Raw genomic sequence first — 24,771 nt, forward strand, 5'->3', positions numbered from 1 at the left:
GAGACAATTAGGAACCGGGGCCTTGTTGGCTAGCCAAAATGGCTGAATCAATAAACCCCAGATCTCAGTGAGAGACTCTATCAGAAACAAACAAACAAACAAACACCAACCAAAACAAAACAGATGGTTTCCTGAGGAATGAACACAGTCACTTCCCTTTTCTCCATCTTCATCAAACACACACACACCCAATGGTATTAGTTGCTTTTTCTTCAATGGCTCCAGGCCATTGGGAAAACCCAATGTTTATAAAAACTGCATGGCATTTTATCGTGCTACTGTCAGAGGTTGTACATGACACCTTATTGTGGTATTGTTAGAGCTTTATCAACAAGATTACAAAATCCAATTTGAATCTCATACAGTGAATGAGGGCAGATTATCACTCCAGGGGGATACTGAAAACATAAGAGTCTTAGAAACTCCTAGATTTCCCCTTTGTAATTGGTGTCTTAAAGCTTCTGTTCAACCATCTACATAATGGGAACAGTAATATCTACCACCTGAAGATCTCTCAGGGGAGACTTGGTGGACAAGGGAATCCACTGTTTAAATGAACAGATTTCCCATCAGGCTGAATCACAATTCAATACTGACTCTGTTATTTTACTGTTTGACCTTGGTATGAATGTAAAGTACTTGCCAAGTATCTGACACATAATACATTTTAAATAAGCAGCCCCTGTCATTTTTCCTCTGAAAATTATAATTACCCACCAGCATTCATCTTTATTATCTGCAGAAGTACATAAAGTCATATACATCCAGTAATAGAACTCTTAAAATGGCTTTTGAGGGTCAAGTGTCCTATCCTTTCTTATCACCAAAGCCTGCACTCCCTAGATAGGATGTTCATGTCTTTCTCTTTGGCTTCAGAGGCAGAAGGCCAGTCGTAATTCCCTCCAGTCTTTGAAGGTTAAGCCATCTGTATCAGTTAATAAACTAAAGGTTATCCATTACAAAGAAGGGAAGCCCTAACTACTCCAGTAGAGATAGCATTACTTATGTCCACCGCTCCTTTAAAATCTGTATGGCATTTACAGAAATGGCACAGAGCAAGGGAAACTGTTACCAAAGCAGACATGCATTTGGCCTATATGTTACATAGTCTCCTGCCATCTATGAATCCATTCCATAGGTAATCTATCTTTAGGGAAATCTTCTTTTCTGATTCTCTATAGTTCTGATACTTTATTTGTTCAAGTTACCAAATGTTTCATTGGTTTCCCTGGCCATTTCAATAAATCACAATTGCTTTCTCTCTACCTCCTGTTAAAGAGTAAAACTGCACGGGACAGCTCCCACACTAAGTGATTTAAAATTCCTATTCTGTTCCTTAGAACCACACATCATTGATTTGTTTTAACCTTTGACTGAACGTCTATAATCCTTCTAAATGAGATGAGCTGCTATATCTGCAATCCTGGCTTCCACTATCAGCTAATTTCTGCTTCCTCTCTTGAAAAAAACCTCTAAAAGAGAAACTGTATTGTTTTTCTTTCCAGGAATTAAAAATTCTGGTTACACATTCTTAGGAGCGTGATCTGGTTCGGTTTTTCATGCTTATAAATACTAATGGCAACTATGTAAGTAAAATACGTGATAGAAACTAAAAAAAAAAAAGATCACAGGAAGTTAGCAGGCCATTGAATCCCTGCTGCCCCCCACCTCACTGTCTCATTTAAATGGAATACTAAACACCGTAACAGCCCCTTCCTTAGGATTTAAAATGCCATATAAAATAGTGGCACCATCAAGGATTCCTCAAGACCCATTGAGGGGCAGCTACGTGTATAGGTACAGACCTGTCATTGTGTTTCCCCCGATTCCTAGTTCTCCCTCAAGAATTATTCTGACTGTGTCTGCCACTCGCCTGCCCTAAAGACTGCCCAGAGGAAATCGGATTCACTGGAAGATGCGCTACAGAGATAGCAGGAATAATTATGCCCTTGATGAGATACTGGCCTTGTACTTCCCAGAAGCCCCACCCAACAGTGCGGCTGCTTACAGGGCCCCCTTGCAGCACTGCAAAGCCTGACCACCTTTCAGAGCTCTAACTCAAAAAAGTGTAGCTTTTCCTCCTCCTTCTTTTTATCTCCTTTTCTTTTGGATTCTGGCCAAAAGCCTAAGTCTGCTTTTCCTGAGACTCTTGGCTTTCTAATTCTTCCTCTGAAGCTTCCTCCCCTTTCGGCCATACATTTGTTCAGTGACCATCACAGAGCATGCTGGCCTTCTTGGACCTTAACTCTAAAGGGCGTGGCCTTCTATCCCCCTTTGTACCTCCCTCCTCCCAAAAGCTGCCGAGATTACCGCTCACCTGCCTTATTTTAAAGTCTAATGAAATTATACTAGGGTTTCTGTCTGCGTCTACTTCAGTAGGGTGTTTTGTAGAAATGTACTGTGAACAGACATAAAGAAAAGTATCTTACCCGAGTAGTAAGTCTAGACAAACATTTGAAAATGTTTATCATGTTTCATTTTAAAAGATTTTTCTGGACCAGGCATGGTGGTGAATTCCTGTAATCCTGGCACTTGGAAGGGTGAATTAGGAAGAAAGTTCTCTGGCTCTGAGGCAAGCCTGGGCTACATGCTGAGTTCCATGACAGCCAAGGCTAGAGTGGGATCCTGCCTCAAAATAAAGCAAATCTGTACCTATAAAACACTCATACAAATACCTTGCTTAAATAATTTCTCATGAAAACGAGTTACATAGAAAAACAAAAACTAAATTAACACATTCTTCCAGTGTAATAATGGGGGTCCAGCCTTTCCTCCCAGAGCCCAAATAATTCTCTCTATTTTCTTCTCAGTACAATTTTTGGAAGCTAGGTAAGCAAAGGTATTTTGAAGCAGTAGCAATATTAGCAAAACAAGGACTTGGTTACAACTTGTTTGATTGGGTCATTATAAAGATAAGAGGGTAGATTTCTGAAAATTAATACAAAACTATTTTGAAATATCCTGTGCAGATTATTCTAATCTCAAATGAAATCTCAGAGGCAGGAGACCCTTCGACTACACTTGAAAGTCTCAAGCACAAGGTGGGACTTGTAGCCTTGTCTCTACTTCAAGGGTGGGCTGGCAAGACTGCTCAGTAGATAAAGTGCTTGACATGAAAGTAAGACGACCTGAATTCATATCCCCAGCACCCATGTTAAAAGCTTGGTATAGGCGCATGTATCTATAATCTCTCAGTTCAAGTACCGGGAGGTTCCTTCCCTGGAACTCACTGGCCTGAAAATCTAGCCAAATTGGCAAGCTCCAAGTGAAGTGAGACACTGTCTCAAAACACAAGGAGGAAAACATGGGAGACATCTTCTGTCAGTCTCTGGCAGCCATATGTATACGATACACAGAAATACACACACACACACACACACACACACACACACACACACACACACACACACACACACACGCAAAGAATGTCACAGAGGGAATGGAGAAGTAAAACAGATGTAGGGGTGGTTACGACTTGGTTTATCTGAGTACGTAGCACATAGCTGCCAAAATATACCAAAGGGTAAGGCAAAAGTGCATGTTGCAGAGGCAAAAACAGTTAACATAAATGAGACCTTAAAAATGAGTCATCAGGTTCTCATTGTCCGATGTTTCTAAGGCTCCCTTGGCACACTAGACAAAAGTGCCTATTCCTAGACCTCCCATGGAGGTAGCCATTCGGCAGGAAGCATTAGCAGCATCAGGAATACAGAACTCTTCAAAGAACTTGTTTTGTGGCAAGCAGTATGTCAAGCTTTTATAAACCTTTGCCCTGCTGCGTCCTTAGAATAATTTTATTGGGTTGGTACTAGTACTGAAGAAGAGAAAGTCCCTGAATTCTACAGAACAAGTTCCAGGACAGCTAATTCAACACAGAGAAACTCTGTAGCCCACAAACAAACAAACAAACAAACAAACAAACAAAATCAAAGAATAGAGAATCAAGACAAAGAACAGTAAAGAGCTCTGTCTTGGGATGTTCTGCTATAAACAGAAGGATGAGAGGCAAGCCAGGGAAGTATACCTCAAAGTCTGAGTTTTCGATCAGTACCTACGCTACCTGCCAACATAGTTAGGTCATGTTAGGGCAGTACTGAAGTCAGTCTCTTCTATTAGAGAAACTGAACACTTGAATCTGAAATGCTTTGTCTAAGACAAATCCTTACAGTGTCTGCTTAGGAAAAAAGCAACCACTTCTCGACACCAACGGCCCTCAAACATTATTCTACAAATGTCCCTGTGGGCGGGAGAAGAGCCGCCTGTGTTAAAAGCCGTCTTGTTAGTTTATGCTGTGCTTCTGTAGGCACAGTGTTGTTCTTGGGCAAAATCCACCTTTTCCTACTCAACCTTTAGTTACAGATCATGACACATGCCAACCATGGTGAGGGATTCTTGATCTCAGTAATTCAGAGTTAAGAGTGGCAAGGAGAGATACCATCTGTCTTAGTTAGGGCTCCATTGCTATGAAGAGACACCATGACCAAGGAAACTCGTATTGGGACAACATTTAATTGGGACTGGCTTACAGGGTCAGAGGTTCAGTCCAGCATCATCATGGCGGGAAGCATGGCAGCGTCCAGGCAGGCATGGCACTGGAGTTGCTGAGAGTTCTATATCTTGTTCCAAAGGCAGTCAGGAGGAGACTGACTTCCAGGCAGCTACAAGGAGGATCTCATTGCCCACCCGGACAGTGACACACTTCCTCCAACAAGGCCACACCTAATAGTGCCACTCCCTGGGCCAAGCATATACAAACCACCACACCATCCCTAAAGGGAAGTAATAATGGACAGAAGGAGATAAGAGTGATATGATGTGTATGTATGTAGGTGCATGCAATGGTGTGTGTGTGTGTGTTGTGCATGTCTGCACATGTGTGGGAGGCAGGGGCATTCATGTACTCTGCTGTACATATGCATGTAGAGGTCAGAAGTTAACCTCTATTTCCTTCCACCTTATTTCTGTCTTTCTCACTGAACCAGAAACCCCTCATTTTAGCTAGGACTGACTGTCCAGGAAGCCCATGGGCTTCACCTGTCTCTTTTCTGCCACTGGTGTTTGAGTTATAGACGAATGCTACCTTACTTGTCTTTCAGGTGGGTATTAGTGATCCGAATTCCAGGCCTTATGTTTGCCCAAGCAAGCACTTTACCTGCTGAGTTAGCCCCTCGTGTCCAGCTGATATAATTTGAAAAATAAAATAAACCATAAATCTGAAATGCCTCTGAAAGGTGGGTGGCCTTCCTCTTGCCAACGAGACATGATAAATCTCAGTGTGCGTGAAACATGCTTTACTGTGGGGTAGTGTATGCGGGTAGGCACAATACCCAGAGTGATCAGGTGGATCCTACCCTGAAACGACAAACACTTGGGATACCAGATCAGGACAGGGGCTTTACTGGTTGAGACTTTACCTTGTTACTCTTAAACAATCAAGGTGATTTTGGAGGACTACAGCAAGGATAATAAACATCTTTCCAGATAAGATGACTCTACCAAACTGTGTAGTCACAACCAAAAGGCAGATTGAAGACTAAGTGCTGGCCTGGGTCACAGTGTCCTCCTTTCCCAGTGACGCCCAGTTGTTCCCATGTTAGACGAACCTTCATCACTTCCACCTGCAGGTCCTCATTGAGCGAAGGCGTCACTTTCACGGCATTCAGGATCTGATTGAGCAGCTGCTTGTCATCGGAGTCTGTCTCCATGGATACAAATCTCTCTTCCGACAGGAGCTTCTGTAAAGTGGCACAAGGCAGTGAGTGCACCTTTTCCTGTTGTGTCTGATTATGTCTGAGGATCTCTCTTCTCTCACTGTGGAGTATCTAGCTGGAGGTCATCAGGTGAGAACTAATACCATGTACCATTAAAAGGAAATATGCATGAAACTTTAGAAAGTGGGCTTTGGAAAAAGTATCTTTCTAAACGCTAGGTATTCACTCCATATTTCAGCCAGTAAAACGCTATGTGCTGGCCATCTGGGTTATTCAGGTAGTGGAAATAAAAGACTGGATGTGCTAAGAAAGAGGAACCCAAACCCACAAAATACCCCAATGTAAGTTTTTTTTTTAATAAAAGGAAAAGGTCTTGAGAGAGTAAGCTCATTTTTTCAGCTATGTATGTTTTATTACCTAATGTGAGCCATCATTTTTTCCAGAAATTAATCCCGAATTTATAAACCTTAATATATATCCCAAAGAAATGAAGGCTTTCATTTGCATGAGGACATCAGGGAACTTGTGGATTAACCTTTTGCTACTCAGGGCAATGCTTATTTTCCTAAAAATTCTATGCTTATGAGCCTACAACTCCACTCTCTCGTGCTTCTCAAAAGCTACGTAAACGAAGTATCCTAAAGACATAAAGGGTGTGCCCAGGGAACGAGCCAAAGGCTTCTGGAATGGTCTGATGCTGGAGAGTGATACACAGCTTGAGACACACTCGAATCAACACTTAGCAGGCAATCGGGGGACATTCCATGCGGTCTCACCCTGAAACCCCAAATTCTCACTCACTCACAAGGCAGGAAATTAAATTGTTCTCCCCAACTCTGAACTGGTGCAATAGGTAATTTTTCCTGCTGAGACTCAGCGTTGGGTTTATTTTATGTTTATTTATTCTTGGCCCGATTTGTTCTTTTCCATTGTAACTTACATGCAAGCAGGAATCTGTTTAAAACCCTATAGGATCTCCCAGAGCGGTCCAGGGTTGGAAGTTTATATGGAAGCTGTCTTACAGCGAGAAAGGTTTGGATGCTCCGTATTTGTGCCTAAAGATACCAGGCACCGAGGGACAGACTCATAAAAAGGAAGACCAGGCCACTAATCACTGACACGAACAAGCAAGCCCTTGAGAACCTGGAACTGCAACTTTTGTTGCAAAGTTGGAAAGGGAGAAAGTGGGAAATATACATGATGCTAGAGAAAATGAAAACACGCAACAGATCAAAGCAAACCCCTGTTTATTTCTACAGATGGCCTAATTCTAGAAACCAAGGGCCACTGAAGAACATTAGTGAAGTTGCTTTGAAATTTCCTATGCTTTTATATCTTAAAATACAGTTTAACTACTTCTAATCTACTGAAGCTAACAGGAGCTAATTTCTGGCTCTCTAATATGGCTCCTCTCTTAGAAGGCAGCCGGGTCTCTTTGACCCTAAAACCTTGGAGAATTGCCCACAAGGACAAATGCCACTGTAGGCTTGGACTTTACTGTGCTTCAGAGGCCAAAGGCCTCATTAAATCAGTGAGTCTATATAACCATTGCCTTGTTGTGCCTGGGACTGCACCCATTTTGTTTGGTTTCAAACACAACTCTCAAGTAGCTTGACTTTTAGGATTAGGATTTTTTTTCCCCCAGTTTTGTTCTAGAAAAAAAATATATTAATCCGTTCATGAACCTAATTACAGAATTAAAAAAAAAAGCAACATAAGTCAGATCCAGAAAGACAAATATGGTGCTTCTCTCTTTTTTCTGGAGCCTGTATTTTACAGTGATACATAAAATCATATATATATACATGTATACATATATATACATATATACACATACATATATAATGTGAGTAGAAGGAAGATGTCTAGAGGCAGAATAGAAGCAGACTCAGGACAGGGAAACAGAGGGGCTGGCATGGGGGAGAAGGGAGAAGAGAATAGGGTGAATACTATCAAACTATATGATATGCCTTCATGACATAGCTTTCTGAAACCTCATTACCAAGCATGGGGAATATACTCCAATTATAATGCCATGCCACATGCAGGAAAATGGATACAAGAAGCTCATTCAGCCAGTATCAGAGAGCAAGCGTATCTTCTCTCATCTGTGGTTAGCAAGTGTCATATAGATAAAAAAAATAGAATCATATGTAGACCCATGGCATGAAAATAGAAGGGAACTGTCTAAGGAAACAAAGGGGTTCATGGGAGGTGGGAGGCCAGGGGATATGGGGGAGTCTGCTCAATGTATAATTGTATGAAAATTTAATAAAAAAATTGATAGAAAACAATCATAAAATCTTCTAGTTTACTATTAATCCCAATTGTACAAAACCACAGATGTGGAATACAGATAAGATGCGAACTGATGGGAACTTCTAGGGGTCACTTTTTCCTGGGACCCCTAACTTTCCAAAAAGTTGGACTCTACGATAAAAGTTCATCCCTATGTGGGCTTAGCTGATCCCTGAGAATCAATGCTGGACTATGTTGACCAAGTAAAACTGTGTCCAGAGAAATTCTGGAGGCTAAGATCTTGCCCCTTTTGTGGCTATTATCTTAATCCAATCAAAGTTTTAGACAGTTGACATTCACGTGCCAATGATTTTCTCTTTCAATGCCAATGTGGTCTGTCAACTTCTGTCACATGACTGCCTCTCATCAAAGTCATACCTGCATTCCTGCCAGAGCATGTTGGGCCAGCTTCACATTCTTTGATTCCAAAGCCAACTGGAGAGGCAGCAAGCATTTCTCCCTGCAGACACAAGAACAAGTACATCATGTGAGCTCAGCAAACCTGGTAGCCATGCACTATAAACGTTATGCATAACCCCCCACGAACCCTCCTCACCCCAATCTCCCCATCACCAGCATCACAACCCCTATCACCCTAAACCCCACAACCACCACCCCAAACCCCATGACTACCACCATCCCAACCCCTACCACCATCACCCAAAAAACTAGAACCCAATCATTGCACATGGAAATCAACAAAGCTGTGTAGAAATGACAATACATCAGGAGCTTGCCCTCTTAGTGTGGCCGTAGGAAGAACAGATACAATTACTTCTTCTCATGGGTCTACAGTACACTAAGTGCCATACAGAGGGATCTGTAGACACACTTTCCCCTTCCCCAGATTAATGCATCGCTCATACCCAGTACACCAGCTACAGGGAGCAGCATTTGCATACATTTCTATGTCCCACCCCATCCCTTTTTTCTACCTAGGAAGTAACTGCATCATGACTTAACATTCTTTATCCATATACATTTAAGTTCTCTTAATTTGCTGATTTCCCCCCTAACTTAAAGAGTACATTAGTCACTCACAATAGTTTATAGTCTCCCTCAAGTCCAGAAAAATACATTGCAGAAATATAGCCACACATCAACACCTTTGGCCAATGGAAGACACAAATATATTTGAAAGATGGAGCCTAAAGGGTAAGAGCAACCCAAGCAATCTGTTTGCATTTTCAGCAGAAGCTAGATAGACAAGAGAGCAAGCCACAGGGCTAGAGTCTAGGGTCACATTTGTGGAGGAATAAGGGCCACTGCTATAGAATACAATGAAACGGAAAGTCAGCTATAGCCTTGGTTCCTTCCTGTCCACCCCACAGCTCTGCAGTCTTCCTGTGGAGTCGTCCGCCAGCTCCCCACTGACTGAGGGTCTCTAACACTTGCTGACTGCAGCTGTGAAGACAGCTGATGACAAGCCAGCAGGAAGAACAGGACACACGGCGCCTAATCCTTTTCACCTCTCTCCTTGCCGACCCAGTGACCCAACGGCCGGTTTTACATGATGATCAATGAACAGTGCTGCCAGTTTACGGTAGGCACGTCCTTTGGCAGATAGATGAATAGCACAGAGATGTACTGCCAGATGGGTGGCTATAACTTTGTCGTTGTTAACAGCGCTGTCTGCCCTTCTAGGTGACAAGGAAAAAAAAAAGCACTATCGAGCTTACAGAGGAAGTGACGAGGCTTCCAGTTTGGCTTCTTTTTGTTCCATTACAACCAGTTCATAGGCTGGAGAAGTAATTAGACGAGAGAAAACAGAGAGGGGAGGAGGAGTCAGGGGTTGATGGTGTGACAACAGAAGCAACCCTGGACTTCACTTGCAAACCCTGAAACGATCACATCTCCATCAGGATGAATTTACTGTGAAAGAGCCTTCGTCTCCATCCTGGAATCAGATCTGACAGTGAGGCCCAGCACCAAGAAGCCACTCAGTCAATACAAACCCCTCAGAGCCTTGGGAATGAGAAAATATGAGGTAGATGCAGGCTGATACTGCACATGTGTTACATATTATAGATCAAGGCTGGGTGAGTGCCAAATCCAGGAGTAGCAGGCATTCTTTTGTAAGCATCCCTTGGGAGGCAGTAAGATGCTCATATACAACTGAAAAAAAAAATCACTGCCACTCCTCTATCTGCATAAATAGTCCCTTCGGTCCTTACTCTACCCCATGACTAATCTGAACTAGGTTGCTGACAAATTCCAGGAGTGCCAGGCTGTATCATGACTCTGAAGCACTTTACTAGTTTGTTCGTCACGCTGTTATGAAGGCAGGCCTGGCCGCATGAGATCGTTTCAACAAAGTTTGTGCTGGGTTGAAAGGTATCAGTTTCTGTGAGGGCTGTGGGTTATGGAATCATTCAGACATGAACCAAATCATAAGTTTGTTAAATCCAAACCACCCATCCACTAAAAAGGCCGTTCTTAAAGCCAATACTGAGATGGGAACAATGGTTTACACTTGTAGTCCCAGAACTTAAGAGGTTGAGGCAAGAGTATCGTTGCAAGCTTGAGGCCAGTCTGGTCTAGATGGCGAGCACCAGGCCAGGTCAAATTTGGTAGTATGTGAAATTCTATCTGAAATAAAATAGAATAAAAACCAATCCTAAAGAGTTGAAGTAGAGCAGGGAGTAGCAGAATTTTTCAATGCACAGACAGGTAATATGAGCTATGCACTTCACATGGTCTCCATTAGAATTGCTCAATTCTGCCAGATATAAAAGCAGCCATAGACATTAAGTAAATCAGTAAGCATGGCCATGTTCCAATAAACCTGTATTTATAAAACCAGGTAAGGGGCAAGATCTGACCAACATATTAGTCTGCCCAGCCCTGGCACAAATTATGCCTTAGAACACGAACTAAGCAGATCTAGCCTTCTCGTGTTTCTAAAAGCTTTCGCAAGACACAGAGCTAATTGCCTTAGAAGGGCATTAAGAAAACCAAAAACAGGTCCAAAATCTCTATTAGAAAATAAGTGCTTTGGAGAAATATCATTGAAGGCAACGACTTCACTGGGCACTAAACCCAGCTCTCCTGTCCGTCCACTGAACCAACATTTGGTGCCAATAATATGCCAGGCAACGTATACAGATCTGGGCCCAAGCCCACAAAGAACAGGACAAAGCAGGTGCCTTTGTTAATTCATATGCAGAATGAACTAGAAGAAGAGAATTGTTCTTAGCAGGCACTGTTTCCACATTTAGTTTTATTTACAACTACAGCTTTAAAATAAGCCTATCTATCTTCAGGTCACATTAGAGAACGCTTGGGTTCAGGGGAGTCTTGCAGCCTGCCCAAGTCTACTCAATTCATATGTATTGGACATAATTCAAATCTAGCTCTGTCTGACAACCTAAAACAAATTCTTCCTAACCTCCTTTTGTATCAAAAGTGCAGAGCAAAGCTCTAACAGCTGTTTCTTAAGCTTTTTTAGGTCATGGATATGAAAAACTCCAGGTCAAAAGGGGAGGACAGAGGGGAGTTATATGTTCAAAGTACATTAAACACACAAACAAAATGTCCTTGTGAAATCTAGCACCATGTACAATGAAAACAGGCCAATTCAAAACTTTACTTAGGGGCTGGGGAGACAGATACATGGCTGAGTGGAGAATGTGTTTGACACACAAGCATGAAGCCAGAGTTCAGAGGCCACATAAAACCTGGGCAGCTATGGCAGCCACCAATAATCTATTTAGAATGCAGAGACAGAAGATCCAAGGAAGAACTGACTAGCTAAAGTAATCAAGTGTTCTTGCTTTCTATTGCTGTGGTAAAGCACTCTAGCCAGAGCAGCTTGAGGGAAGAAAAGGTTTATTTTGGCTTATAGTTTAGAGTTTGTCACTGACATAAGTCAAGGCAGGAGCTCAAGCAAGAATTTGAAACAGAAATCGTGGGAGAAGAAGCTATTGCTTTCCACTCCCCTTCCTCCCTCCAAGGATTTATTTTTATGTGTATATGTGTGCTTGAGTAGATGTATATGTACCATGTGTGTGCAGATGCTTGCAGAGGCCAAAAGAGGGTGTCGTACCTCACAAAACTTGACTTATAGGTGACTATGAGATGCCTGATGTAGGTGCTGGGAATGAACTCCTAGGTCCTCTACAAGAGCATCAAATGTTCTTAAACTCTGTGCCCTCTCTGTATCCCCTTAGCCAACTTCTTTTATATATCCCAGAACCCCTGACCCAGGGCATGAAACTACCCGAAGTGGGCTAAGGTCTTGTACTGGCTAATTTTATATTAACATGACAAGCCAGCTCTCATTTAGGAAGACAAAACTTCCAATTGGAAAAATGCCTTCAATGCATTGGCCGTTGGGCACACCTGTGGTGCATGTTCTTGATTGATGTGGGCCCAGCTCACTGTGGGCGGTGTTACTCCGGGGATGTTGTCCTTGGAACTATAAGAAAGCCAGCTGAGCAAGCCAAGAGGAGCAAGCAAGTAAGCAGCATTCCTCCATGGCCTCTGGATCAGTTCCTGCCTCAAGTTCATACCTGAACTTCTTTTGATGGAGGGTTGCGATATGGAAGTATAAGTGAAATAGGCCCTTTCCTCCCCAAGTCTTAGCATTTTATCACAGCAGTGAAATTCCTAAGATGGGCCTCCTACATAAATTAGCAAGATAATCCCTGAGACACGTGCAAGGTCAATCTGATCCGAGGACTCGAGAATGGAGACTCCCCTTCTCAGGGTGCTCTAGGTTGAGTCAGCTGACAGTCAAAATTCACTGAGTTTGGCAAGCCCTGAATTGACAAGAGAGCCTGCTTCAGGAAATAAATCAGAGAAGAGCTGAGGAAGACTCCCAGCATCAACTTGGGGCCTTCACATTCACCTGCTCACGAGCACCTACACACATGTGCTTAGTATGTAAACACACACATACACGCATCACACATATACACACACGTTATTTAAAAATAATGAATTGTTTAAAACTAAATGAATCTGGCAAATCGCTTTCTTCCAGACAAGCTTAGTTACTTCCCGATTGCTGTAATAAGACACCAGGACTGAGGCAGCTTATTGAAGGAAGGATTTACTTGGGGCTTAGAGTTCCATGGGAATAAGAGTACATCACCACCACTTGGGGGTGGGGGTGGGCAATGGCTGTGGGTTGCCATGGCAACTGGAGCCGGACGCTGGAAGCTGAGGGCTGAAGGACCACACACAGGAACTAGGGATGGCAGGAGAGTTTTTAGACCTTAAAACCACTCTTAATGACCCACCTCCACCAACAAGGCTATACCTACTAAGCTCCCATCAACAGTACCAGTGACTGGGGACCAAATATTCAAATACCTGAGAATATGGCAGACATCACATTCAAACCACAACAGGAAGGAATGTATTATTTTCTAGGAGATTCTTGGGCACCGCTCTCCCACAAGTTCTGCGGGGATTCAAAGTCAGTGCACGGAAGGGAAGAACCTTGCCCAATACAGTAGAAACTTGAGTGTCTGTGCCCAGTCAAGGACTGCTTTGCTAGTTTGCTAGCTTGGCTAGACAGCCTCTGACAAGATTCTACATCAATAGCCAGCACAGATTCAGGGGGATGGCTGATTGTCCTTACATCTGAGGCCCCTCAGGCCCTCTCATTCTACAGTTCTTTAGCAGTCTTCAGCTCAGAGCCTTCTTCAGCTGGAAAGGAATGCACACAGGAATCAACAGAACTCACGGGGCACAGCTGATTTCCTCCCCTGCCCTGTAATACCACTAACCCCCCTGCCTTCCTTTTGTAGTGAGTTTAACGAGAGTGTGTGACAGGCCTGTTAATTGGGGCCGAGGATTTATAATGAAGATGCAACATGGCACACACCCAGTCCCCTTGAACTTTTGGAACACAGATAAATCATCTTTTGATCTTTCTAGATGCTGCCTCACTGGGGAAAAAAAGCACAGGAAAACCAACATTCATTTGCATTTATTGGCCACTTTTTATGCACAGGCACATGCAAATTCTTTCTTGCCTAATTAACTGACGGCAGCAGGCTCTAGTTGCATGTCCTGACATGCTATTATTCCTTGAAAAATAATTAGTAGCACTCTAGTCCTCACGCCAAAGACATTATCCTCTGACACGGTGTCTGGTCACGTCAAGGAGACTGACTCCGTCTCCTTAACTGCTCTGTCATAGATCACAGACCAGTTTAATTGGGCTGGAAGGCAACCGAGGACAAATTTAAAAAAGAATGGGAGAGAATTACAACCTGCTAATAATTACCCACTAACACGAGAAGAAATAAGATGTTTTAGTGGAACCACATTTTTTTTTTCAAGGTTTGAGGTGATTCTTCTTTGATGCTCTGGGTGGGAAGCATCAACAGGGCACTTCACATTTATAATATTATGTTTATACACCAGAATGCTAGGACTTGGCTAGGAGCCATACATTAAGCCACCATATGATCCTCTGGTATCTCCTGTTGAAATTGGTAGCTTTTACATACAACATGCAACGCTATACTACTTCATATTTACCTTGATTACTACACATAAACAATTACAAAACCAAAATTCACATTTTATTGGGTCACAACTTGAAATTGCACCCATTGAAAGTACAGGTATACTACGCTTTAGACATGACTAGCGTGTGGTCCCCAGAGCAGCAATGTTGTAAGGTGAGGCTGGCTGGTCACTGGGACAGAGCCATCCCGAGGAGACTAATTCTCTCTCTCAGATCTAAGTGGCAGATGAGTTGTTGTTCCTTGTCATGTTCTCCCAACATGGAGGTGGCATGACATTATCGCCAGAGGCCAAGAAGATTCTAGACCCACGATTTTGAATCCCTCAAATGGTAAGAACAAACGAATGTCTTTTTAAATAAATGGCTCTCACAAGCACTCCGTCATATTGAGAAAACAAACACAACAAAAATAACAACAAACTAAGACTAGATTTAATTGTGAAAAAAAAAAAAAACCGAAGCTAATTGGGCCCAGGACCCATGGTTCCTATTCTTCTTAAGCTAAACAACACAATATGAAACTGCTTCCTACGCTCTAGTGCTTCTCTCAGCCCTCACCAGAGAAGCTTCTTTTCTCAATGGATGTTGATGAATACAACGACTCCTGATTGAACCATGGACAAAGAACAAGAGGCTGCAGAGAGCTCAGTTCTAAATGGGGGCTCAGGGATCATCAAGGAATACCAGTAGAAAGGCTGTACAAGCAAGAGGTTGGGAGAGAGAAGTGAAAATAGGGAAAGAACTAAAAGGATTAATGAGTTTGGGTAGATCTGATCACAATAGAATATACTTATGTCTGAAACTCCCAACTTTTGAAACAGGAATGCTAATGACCACCAGTGCTGGAAACGGAGACAGGCGTAGTAGCCCAGGTCATGGGTCATCATCTTCTTTTGAGTGGTAGTCCATGAGACAGTGTGGTTTTCTTTATGACGTTATGAGAAGTTCCAAGCTGTTTGTAAGTGAAAAACAAGTCATTCCTCGGATGTTCTTACTGAGCTTAAGACACGGCCACCACCACTCCCAGGAACCATGATCTTCCCTACCGGCCTCCTGTGTGAGACTCACCAAGCTGTCTTCATGCTTATACATACAGATCTTTTGTGCAGTTTGTACCAACACTGATGAATTTCCCTGGTGAAGCTTTTGCCTGAGTCAGTTCCACAGAGCCAATTGGAACGAAATTGGTTCCTTAACGCGCACTCTCTGGAGTACAGTTAAAACATTTCCATTTTATTTCTATTCTCATTTATATTCTATTGAAATTGCTTCTGTCAGTGTCATTCCTTTTCCCTTATATTTAAAACGAAGATTAGATTCACCTATCAGAAGCTATTAGGCCTCAGGGACATAGCTTGGATCAACATGAAATCCATTTTCTTCCACAGGCTTGCAAGATTACTTAGCAAGCTTACTGCCATCACTAAGTTGAGCATATGTAGTTGTCATTTCTCCGAAGTCAGAAAAGGTTGAACGTTGGCAACTTTAGGTGATTCAATCTAGTACAGAAATCCTGAATAACACGGTGATGCTCATATTTTACCTTGGTATTTAAGGTTGTGTTATCTATCATTTTCATATAAAAATGATCATGTGTACATAAAAATATCCAAGTGTATAAGAATATCTAGCACTGGAAATGAATTCAGCTTCTGCTTAAGAAAGAACTTACTTAGGTCAGGCTAACAATGGGCATTTCCACGGGGCAATTTTTTCTCTTCTCTTCTTTTTTCTCTTTTCTTTTCCTTTTCCTTTTCCTTTTCCTTTTCCTTTCCCTTCCTTTCCTTTCCTTTCCTTTCCTTTCCTTTCCTTTCCTTTTCACAAATACTTTCTGAATCAGTCCTACCAGATACTTTCATACTTGGAAGAGAATGAATGTTTCCTGTTGTCACCAGACCTGGCTCCTGGTAAAATGTTCCCTACAATATTTCTTTCCCTTCTTCAGCTCACAAAGGCATAAGAGAACTCACTGCCACACACAGGGGGGTATGAAGAATGAATGCTTTCTTCCATTTCTCTCTGGAATTTACAAATGTCCTACATGTTCTATATGGCTGCTGTTCTGACTAAGGTGTATTAAGGGTTTATAGTTTCAGAGGTTGGTTCCCTGACCAGCATTGTGAGGAGCACAGTACCAGGCAGGCGTGGCACTCACCTAGTAGAGTTCATTCTAATCCACAAGCTTGAGGCAGAGAAAGCAAACTGGGAATGCTGTGGGCCTTTGAAACCTCAAAGCCCAATCCCTAGTGACACACCTCGTCCACCAAAGCCACACCTCCTAACCCTTTCCAAACAGTTCCACTGACCAGTACCTTGCATTAAAACAAATGAGGTTTTCGAGGTCTTTTCTCACTCAAAACAGCACAGCATATGATAAAGCACGCTTGTCCATCATCTGAAGAATTTTCAATGCTAGATTTTTCTCCCTTCTATTCCCTTTGCAATTTGTGTTGAACTTTGAAAATATCTTCAAACAAAATAGAAATCAACATAGATACAACAATATTTCGCTACAGTGTTATGAAAGAACAAGAGATTTGTCTCTTCTAGTCTAAAATTCTGTTCTTTCAATATTTGAAAATCATGAAACATGAGTAAAGAAGATAATTGATAAGGGAGAATCAATTTTTAATAACTTTGGAAGAAAATTAATGATAGAGTACAGCTTGGTATTATCACTTGAAGTCTAGCAATTATCAATATTACCATTTCTACCATAGGATATAAAATCTATATAGTCAGATGGAGAAACTATACCTGGGGGACAACAGCTGACATGATGTCTATATTATTTCTAAGGATGACTGTTCTAGAATCCATTTTTGACAAAAATTGAACACTAGTGTAACACTAGGTTCTGATTTGGCAGTGAGCACAGAACAAAAGGAAGCGTGGATATTGTTCCTGTTTAAGAATAAGAGTGAGCACACCTTCCAAACATGGCTGAAGGTAAAATACCAGTGTTAACAAGGCTGTTTAAAGGGTGCCTGTGTAAATAAGCAAATGCATTAAGAAGGCTAGAGCCAGTGGCTGTCTCACCTCAGGGAACAGCCCAAGCACTGGCCATATACTGGTCTTTTTCATTGGGCCAAGCATTTACCACTTTTAACCAAAGGGTATTTGAGACAAGGGGGGATGACAGTTGTGACAGTTATCAAAATCTTTCATGTGCCAGGTACATTAAATGGCTTAGTGTGCCATTTAGGGATTCCCATGACAAACGAGGACAAACATTGCCTCAGTGGATGCTGAAGGAATCAAGAAGAAAGAAATTCTGCAACTGGACACAAGGTAGGACTTGCTCCTGGCCAGTCCGCAGCCTTCATGCTTAGGCTTTTGTTGTTGTTCTTTATTTCGGCCAATCTCATTGACTGCTGGATTAAACAGTTCACACAGAGCAGAGCAAGCAGGGGAAGGAAGGTCCACAAACAAGCCAGATAGCTCTCCAGGGTGATGGCACTTGTTACCAGGCCTGCCAACCTGAGTTTAAACCCCAGAACCCACAGGAAAGGAGGAAAAAACTGGTTCCCTCAAAGGTTTTCCTCTGACTTCTACACACACACACACACACACACACACACACACACACACACACACACGGAGAGAAAGAAAGAGAGACAGAGAGAGACAGAGAGACAGAGAGAGACAGAGAGACAGAGAGAGAGAATGAGAGATGAGAGAGAGGTGTACACCACACACACTAAATGTAATAAATAGTAAAGATATTCCCTTCTTTCTATTCATTGGCAGTCCATCCTTGTATTCCCTGCCATCAGCTTGTTTGGGAACAAGGGGGCGTAGAAAACCCTCCAAAATTACATTTACACTATAATTTTTATCTTCCCATCTTAGGCTCCCAATAGCAGAGATGACAGGCATGGACCACCAAGCCTCTCTGTTTCTATGTCTTAAAGAGTTAGTGGCTGCTAAAATGTAATGTTTGGGAAATAATGGCAGAAGAAAAATGTCTGTACAGGTTTCATCATAGTTGCGATTTAAAAAAAAAAATCACACTTTCGATCCTAGCTTGGCTGGATCTACAGACGCAGAACTCACAGATCTTGGAGGCTAGATCATAGACTAGAGAACAGTGGCGTTCATTGGCCCTTCCCTGTGCCAGCAAACACTCTCACCACCTTCCCTTCCTTGGTTTCTCCTGGACTCCTGAACACCACACCCACTTCTAGCATGGCGGTAGTCTAAGTCCTCCTGCACTCCTGCTGTGCTCACCTCATCTCTCCTGCCTTCTCACCCCATCAAAGCTGTGCTGTAGCCTCGGAGCAACCCCCTCTTCTTTCATCTTGAAACAAAATCTCCTGGTCATTTTTCAAAGGCTTACTGGATTTTGTCTCCCCTGCCTGCCCCCAAATGCCTTCCTGACTCAAACTAGGATTGCTTGTGAACCCAACATTCAGTTGCTAGTCCTATTTCTAATGGAAATTAAGTGAATGTAATATAAATAGAATACATCTAGAATACATCCCCCTACAAACAAGCATGCAGGCTTCCCACGAAAATGATACCAGCATGATACATGCCTACGGAAATTGATCTGCCCTCTGGAGTTTATGGCAGCACACGCGTTTTGTTAGTTAATGCCCTTTTTTCATGATGTAACACTCCAGCTGGCAACAAAGAGTCAGGGCTCTGCCAGGATTTCAGCAGGAGCTCGGCATCCCTCTGACACAAAGTAGCCAGCTGAAGCAATGCACAGGAAAGACTTCCAGCCTCAAGAAGCAAATCTTAGGCAAGAAGAGAGGACATTGGCATTAGCATCTTTTTATATGCTGATAACATTGTTTAAATATGTAGCTACTTTTGAAAATAGCAGCTCTATGGCATAAAACGTCTTTTGGAGAAGTCTACAAAACCAAGGACAGGCCTGTTCTGCTCAAAAGCGGAACAGAACAACAAATCACCTTGGAGAAACATTGATTCTTTAGGCCTTATTAATGGCATACTAGTCTGTCAAAACTCACAATGAGATGCAAACATAATTAATAGAACTTTTACAAAGCAAGTGTGCTGACAGCAGAATGTGAAGCAAGACTTCTGTCAAGTAGAAATTTCTAGTACTTGTGGGTAGTGCTCATGCTTGTCTAAGCCTCAAGAAAATTTATAAAACAGAGCAGGAAGTTGGCCCAGTGGTACGGCCTATAATGCTGGCTACTGGGTAGCTGGAGGCAGGTAGAGTGCAACTTCAAGGTCTGTCAGGTCTACAAAGTGAGTTCAAGATCAGCCTGGGCAATTTGGAAAAGACTTTGTCTCAAAGTGAACTGAACATAAGGATAGAGTTCACTTGCCTAGAATATGGAGGACACTGGATTTCACCCTAGTTCCAGTTAAGCAGGGCAGAGACAGGTGACTGGGAAAATGGCTCAATTGGTAAGGTACTTGTGAAAACATCTGACTGAGTCCAAATCCTCACCATCCATGTAAGAAGCCATGTATAGTGACATACGTGTGCTTTTATTCTCAGCACCAGGGAGGCAAAGACAGGAGGGTCCCTAGAGTTTACTGACCGGGCTGTCTAGACAATTGGTGTATTCCAAGTTCAGTGAGAGCTGCGATCTCAAATGATAAGGTGGAAACGTGATTGATTTAGACGCATAATATAAACTTCTGGCATATCCATACAACACATACTTACACACACATGAACACACAAATAGACATACAACAATAACAGTGAACACTTTAGTAACATAGACAAATTTCTTTAATAAACACTGATTTAGCCTACTATATACCCAGGCAGTACACGAAATACTAGGTATATAATATAAAATCTCAGACTAGGGAGGTGACATATTATTGATAACATGCAAACACATGGTGAAGGCAGACCTGTATTTTATAGTCACTAAAAATGGAACAGATCCTGGGGTAAAAAATATAAGCATCTTTATAGATGTGGTGACATTCATTTGGCCTTGTAATGGAGGGGACAGAGTAAGTCTTGGTCAGACAGGGAAAGAAGCAAGGAAAGACAAAGGTGCCAAGTAGGTTCATGCATAAGTTAATGTCCTACTGAGACCAGACAGGGAAGTTGGTGAGTACAAGAGTTTGTGTGCCAGGGTTTATACGGTCTCACATGCCTTGGCAGGGAGACTGGCAATGGGCCAGCTGAAAATAAGGAGCCCAGGGGAGATCTTCAATCAAGGGGAGAATATGATCTCAGACATCATCTACAAAATGGAGCTTCGTTTACAGTGTAGAAATGGACACAAGCAGAATATGATAGGGAAAATCAGAATAATCCAAGTCCTTATTTTCTTCATCTAACATATGAAACTAAGGGCTAGAGAGATGAGTTAGTAAAATGCTGTGCAAGCATGAGGACCTCAATTCGGGTCCTCGATACCCATGTAAAAGTGGGGTTCTGTGGCATACTTCTGTAACTCCAGTGCTTGAGACAAGAAAACACAGACAGGATGATCCCCAGATCACTGGCCACTTAGCTTGGCCAAGCTGACGAGCTTTAGGTTCCGTGAGATATTTGCTCTTGAGAAGTAAGACGGAGAATCAGCAAGGAGGGCATCACCATGTGACCTGTGGCCTCCACATACACGCTCTCTCACACTTTTCCTCTCTCTTCCTGTTCCTCTCTAATGCACACACATATACATGTACCCGCCCCAGTACACATGCACATACCCATGACAATGCTTAGCATATACAAAATAAAAAATATGTAATGGTGGACACCCTGCAGGCAGGAGGAGCTGCAGTGGGCAAGGGGGCTTTTCTTGGGAGGCAGCCCACTTGACTGGCAACTTCCCTGTAGATCAATATGAAGATGAACTTTCATAAAATAATATTGTTCAGATGAGTTACTTTACAGAATTCCTGATTTGACTTATATAGTTTTAGGAAGATAAGGTTCATCGATAAAATGTTTAAGGAGATGTTTAAGTTATAATAAAGTTAGAATTAAGAATAAAATGGGGCCCATGCCTTCTAGTGAAGGCTACATAGTTGGAAAAGGAATACAGTGAACTTCCATGCGTTATAAGCATGTAATCGTTCTTCAGGGAGGAAAAATGAGCTTGGGACAAGTTAGCAATCAAAGAAAACATTCATTCTAGGTTGGGTCTGAGTTCCTGGATCTTGTGATGTAGGGATGTGGCCACAGGCACAGGTTTCAGTGTGCACCATGAAAAGTTATGAACAATTCTATTGTGAATATGACCAGAGACTAGACAGCTAGCCAGTTTAGCTGAGCTAAATGAGCTTAAAACTGAGACCTAAGGTGACGATGATCTGTTTCTTGGAAAATACAAATTACCAACGGCTAAGCACAGAAAAACACTCACTGCTGTAGACTGGCCTTGCTTAAACTGTGTTAATCAATGATAGGAAAGTTATTGCTTGTGGAGAGAAAGATAGTTGGGAAATGTTTAGTTAGGTACGAATTTCAAAAGAAGAATACATAATCAATCATCCTGTCATAATTTCCTATTGTGTAATGATTTTAGTCTTTTTTGGAAGAATATGTTTTTGTAGTGATTGCTTTTAGAGAATACGTGACTTGTGTCTATGAGGTAATTTTTTTCTTACATAGAGAACTTTGTCTTAAGGTATGAAAAGGCTAAGAGAAAGAATAAAGTTTGTTGGAGCCTGTTTGTTGAAGCTTGCTCCATCCCCAACTCCATCCACCCAATGTGTGAGTGTGTGTGTGTGTGTGTGTGTGTGTGTGTGTGTGTGATTTCCCCCCTGTTTCTTTTCTCTAGTCACTGGTTGTCATTGGCAGCACTCTCCCCCTCCTCCATTGGCAGCACCATCATCCCCCATAGGCTGCTATCAGTCAGTCTCCAATCACTGACTCCACACTCAGCTTCCCTCAGTTTACCCTCTGGTGCTGAAACTAGCCTTTACCTGGAGAAGCATTGTAACAATGAAACAGCATACTAGTCAGATTCTTAACGGACTCCCCAAGGCCATTCTAATGTTCACAATACTCCTCACATCCCCTAGTTCAATCTTCCTACTATTTGATCTGTCCTGTCCCTCATGAGGTTCATGGACACAGATACAAACACTTCAGTACTCAAACCCCACAGATAACTCTTCACAGCTCTTGCAGCCACGAACACCTATGGTACTACATGCTATCTGAAAGACAGCTAGATCAGAAGCTCCGATGGGATTTCTGGAAGAGGCATTCATAGTCTGAGCAGGGAAAGTGAGTGAACAAAGATAGGGCATCAATAAGGAAGTCAGAAGGAATCTCTGATAATCAGGAAGAAACCAGGAAAGCCATCCCAACCCATGCCGCCTTAGTGCCAGTATGCTAGTCACTGAGTGCCCTCTTGTCACAGACAGTGGGATTGGCATACCTGCCTGTTAACTATACTATTACAGCACTAGGCAGATTGACAGGCAAATATTTCTGATATCAATGAGGCAATAGGATCAAGGCAAGTTAATAACATAACCTAGCAACCTAACTCTGTACTATAGAACACCGGACCCTGACAGAAGCATGAGTGTACTGTCAAAAGTTGAAAAAACAGTAGCAATCCCTGGGTCCCTGCTCTAGCATGCTCGGCAGAGGCATGGAAAGGGGAAAAGAAACAGCTGTATGCATCAGAGGCCGTCTCTTAGTGTCATGTCATTCAATCCTCACCAGAGCTTGGACAACGAACATTATCAGGTCAATGCCATAGATAAAGACATGGGTCATGTATCCATGGGCAAAGCTAGTAAGGTGAAGAGCCCAGATCAGCATGGAAGGACCATATAGCAAAAAGGGCCTTCTTCAGCCTTTGTATAGCAACATATTCTCAAGGGAATACATGCTAACCTGGGGAGCAAAGGCATCTACAATATGAAAACAAATATAGGTGCTCCTAGGAGTTAACCAATATAATGAACACACACACACACACACACACACACACACACACACACACACACACACACACACACACACACACACATTCTGTTAAATAATTCTATCCTATCCCCAGAACAGCTTACTATGACAGCCAATGCACTGACCTCCACTTCTAAGATGGGGCAATCTAGAATTGCATCCATCTGAATAGCATACTCCCATGTAAAATGAGCAGGTACACGAGGCCAGAAAATAGAACGGTCTATATCCGCCACTCTTCCGTTGACTTATCTACAACTATGAAAGTTTCAACATGGAGCCATTAAATTTAGCCTTGGATATAAAAGCTAAGTGTCAGGATAGTTTGAACCTGTTGAAAGGATAAGAATACTATCTCAAGTTGTAGCCCTAAAGTGGAGATGAAGTGTACCATTCGAGGCTAGCAATCGTTCATCAAACATATGCTTAGCACTTTAAAGCTGTCCTCTCAATTTGTTCTCTCATCCATCTTCACAGACGGCGCTCTCCTGAGTATTTCTGCTTATAGTAATTGCATTCTTAGGGACCCTCCTGGAAGGGTCACTGCCTCCTCAACTCCAGGGTATGCATAGAATTCAGAGACTTGTTAGGCAGGAAAAGGGTCAGACTACTATTGGGGAAAGACATTCATCCTCTTTGGCTTGTAATCAAGCAGCAATAAACGTCCTTGTGAAATCCGCTACCAAGTAAGTGAATGGTCTTATCAATACCACAGTGTCATGCTGCACTTAAAAGTTGCATTATGGTTTGGTGGTGAAGAGTTCCCCTGGAGTCTTATATATTAGAAACTTGGTCCCCTAGTGAATGGTAATGTTCTGGAGGTTCTAGAACCTTTAGAAGGTGGGGCCTAATTGGAGGAAGCAGTCATCGGGAGTGGGCCTTGCTTTGTGGAGTCAACAGGGGTGTGGGGAGAATGCCATCTGCCACATGCTTTCCCTACCCTGCTGTTTTGCATAAGCACACAAAGCACCCGTGGATGGAAACCTGAGCAGCTATGGGCCAAATGCATACTCCTCATGAAGCTGTTCTCCTAGTTACTGTGGTCACAGCAACAAACAGAAATTCATAAAACCAAACCTTTGCCTCTAAAGAGGAGCGACTCTCTTGTATTTCCACCTTTTAACCAATTATTAAGACCTTAACTGTGATAAGGCCAGTATTTAAATGACTTTCCCACTTCATTGGTACTTTAACTTGATGGAATTTTTAATGACTTTTAAAATATTGTTAAAGAACATTAACAACATTAGGAAATATTACACACACACATACACACACACACACACACACACACACACACACACACACACACTAAAGAATTATATACCACAAATCCCAGTTTTCATTACATACTCTTAGAAAGAAACAAACCAGATATTAAGGGTCATTATTTGTAAGGG

The 24,771-nt window shown here is 42.3% G+C and overlaps 1 protein-coding gene across 2 annotated transcripts in view; it reads right to left on the minus strand.

Annotated features, from left to right (window-relative positions):
* Window positions 1–24,771, minus strand: part of Arfgef3 (ARFGEF family member 3) — a 165,169-nt gene that overhangs the window by 116,828 nt on the left and 23,570 nt on the right. For both annotated transcript variants that reach the window (NM_001427849.1, XM_039098805.2), the window contains 2 exons: window positions 8,388–8,469; window positions 5,604–5,735 (listed from right to left, as the gene is read on the minus strand). In NM_001427849.1, the coding sequence (NP_001414778.1) occupies window positions 5,604–5,735; window positions 8,388–8,469 (214 nt within the window). The remainder of the gene's footprint in view (window positions 1–5,603; window positions 5,736–8,387; window positions 8,470–24,771) is intronic.

The sequence above is a fragment of the Rattus norvegicus genome, chromosome 1 (genome assembly GCF_036323735.1).
Source record: "Rattus norvegicus strain BN/NHsdMcwi chromosome 1, GRCr8, whole genome shotgun sequence".
NCBI classification, from domain to species: Eukaryota; Metazoa; Chordata; class Mammalia; order Rodentia; family Muridae; genus Rattus; species Rattus norvegicus.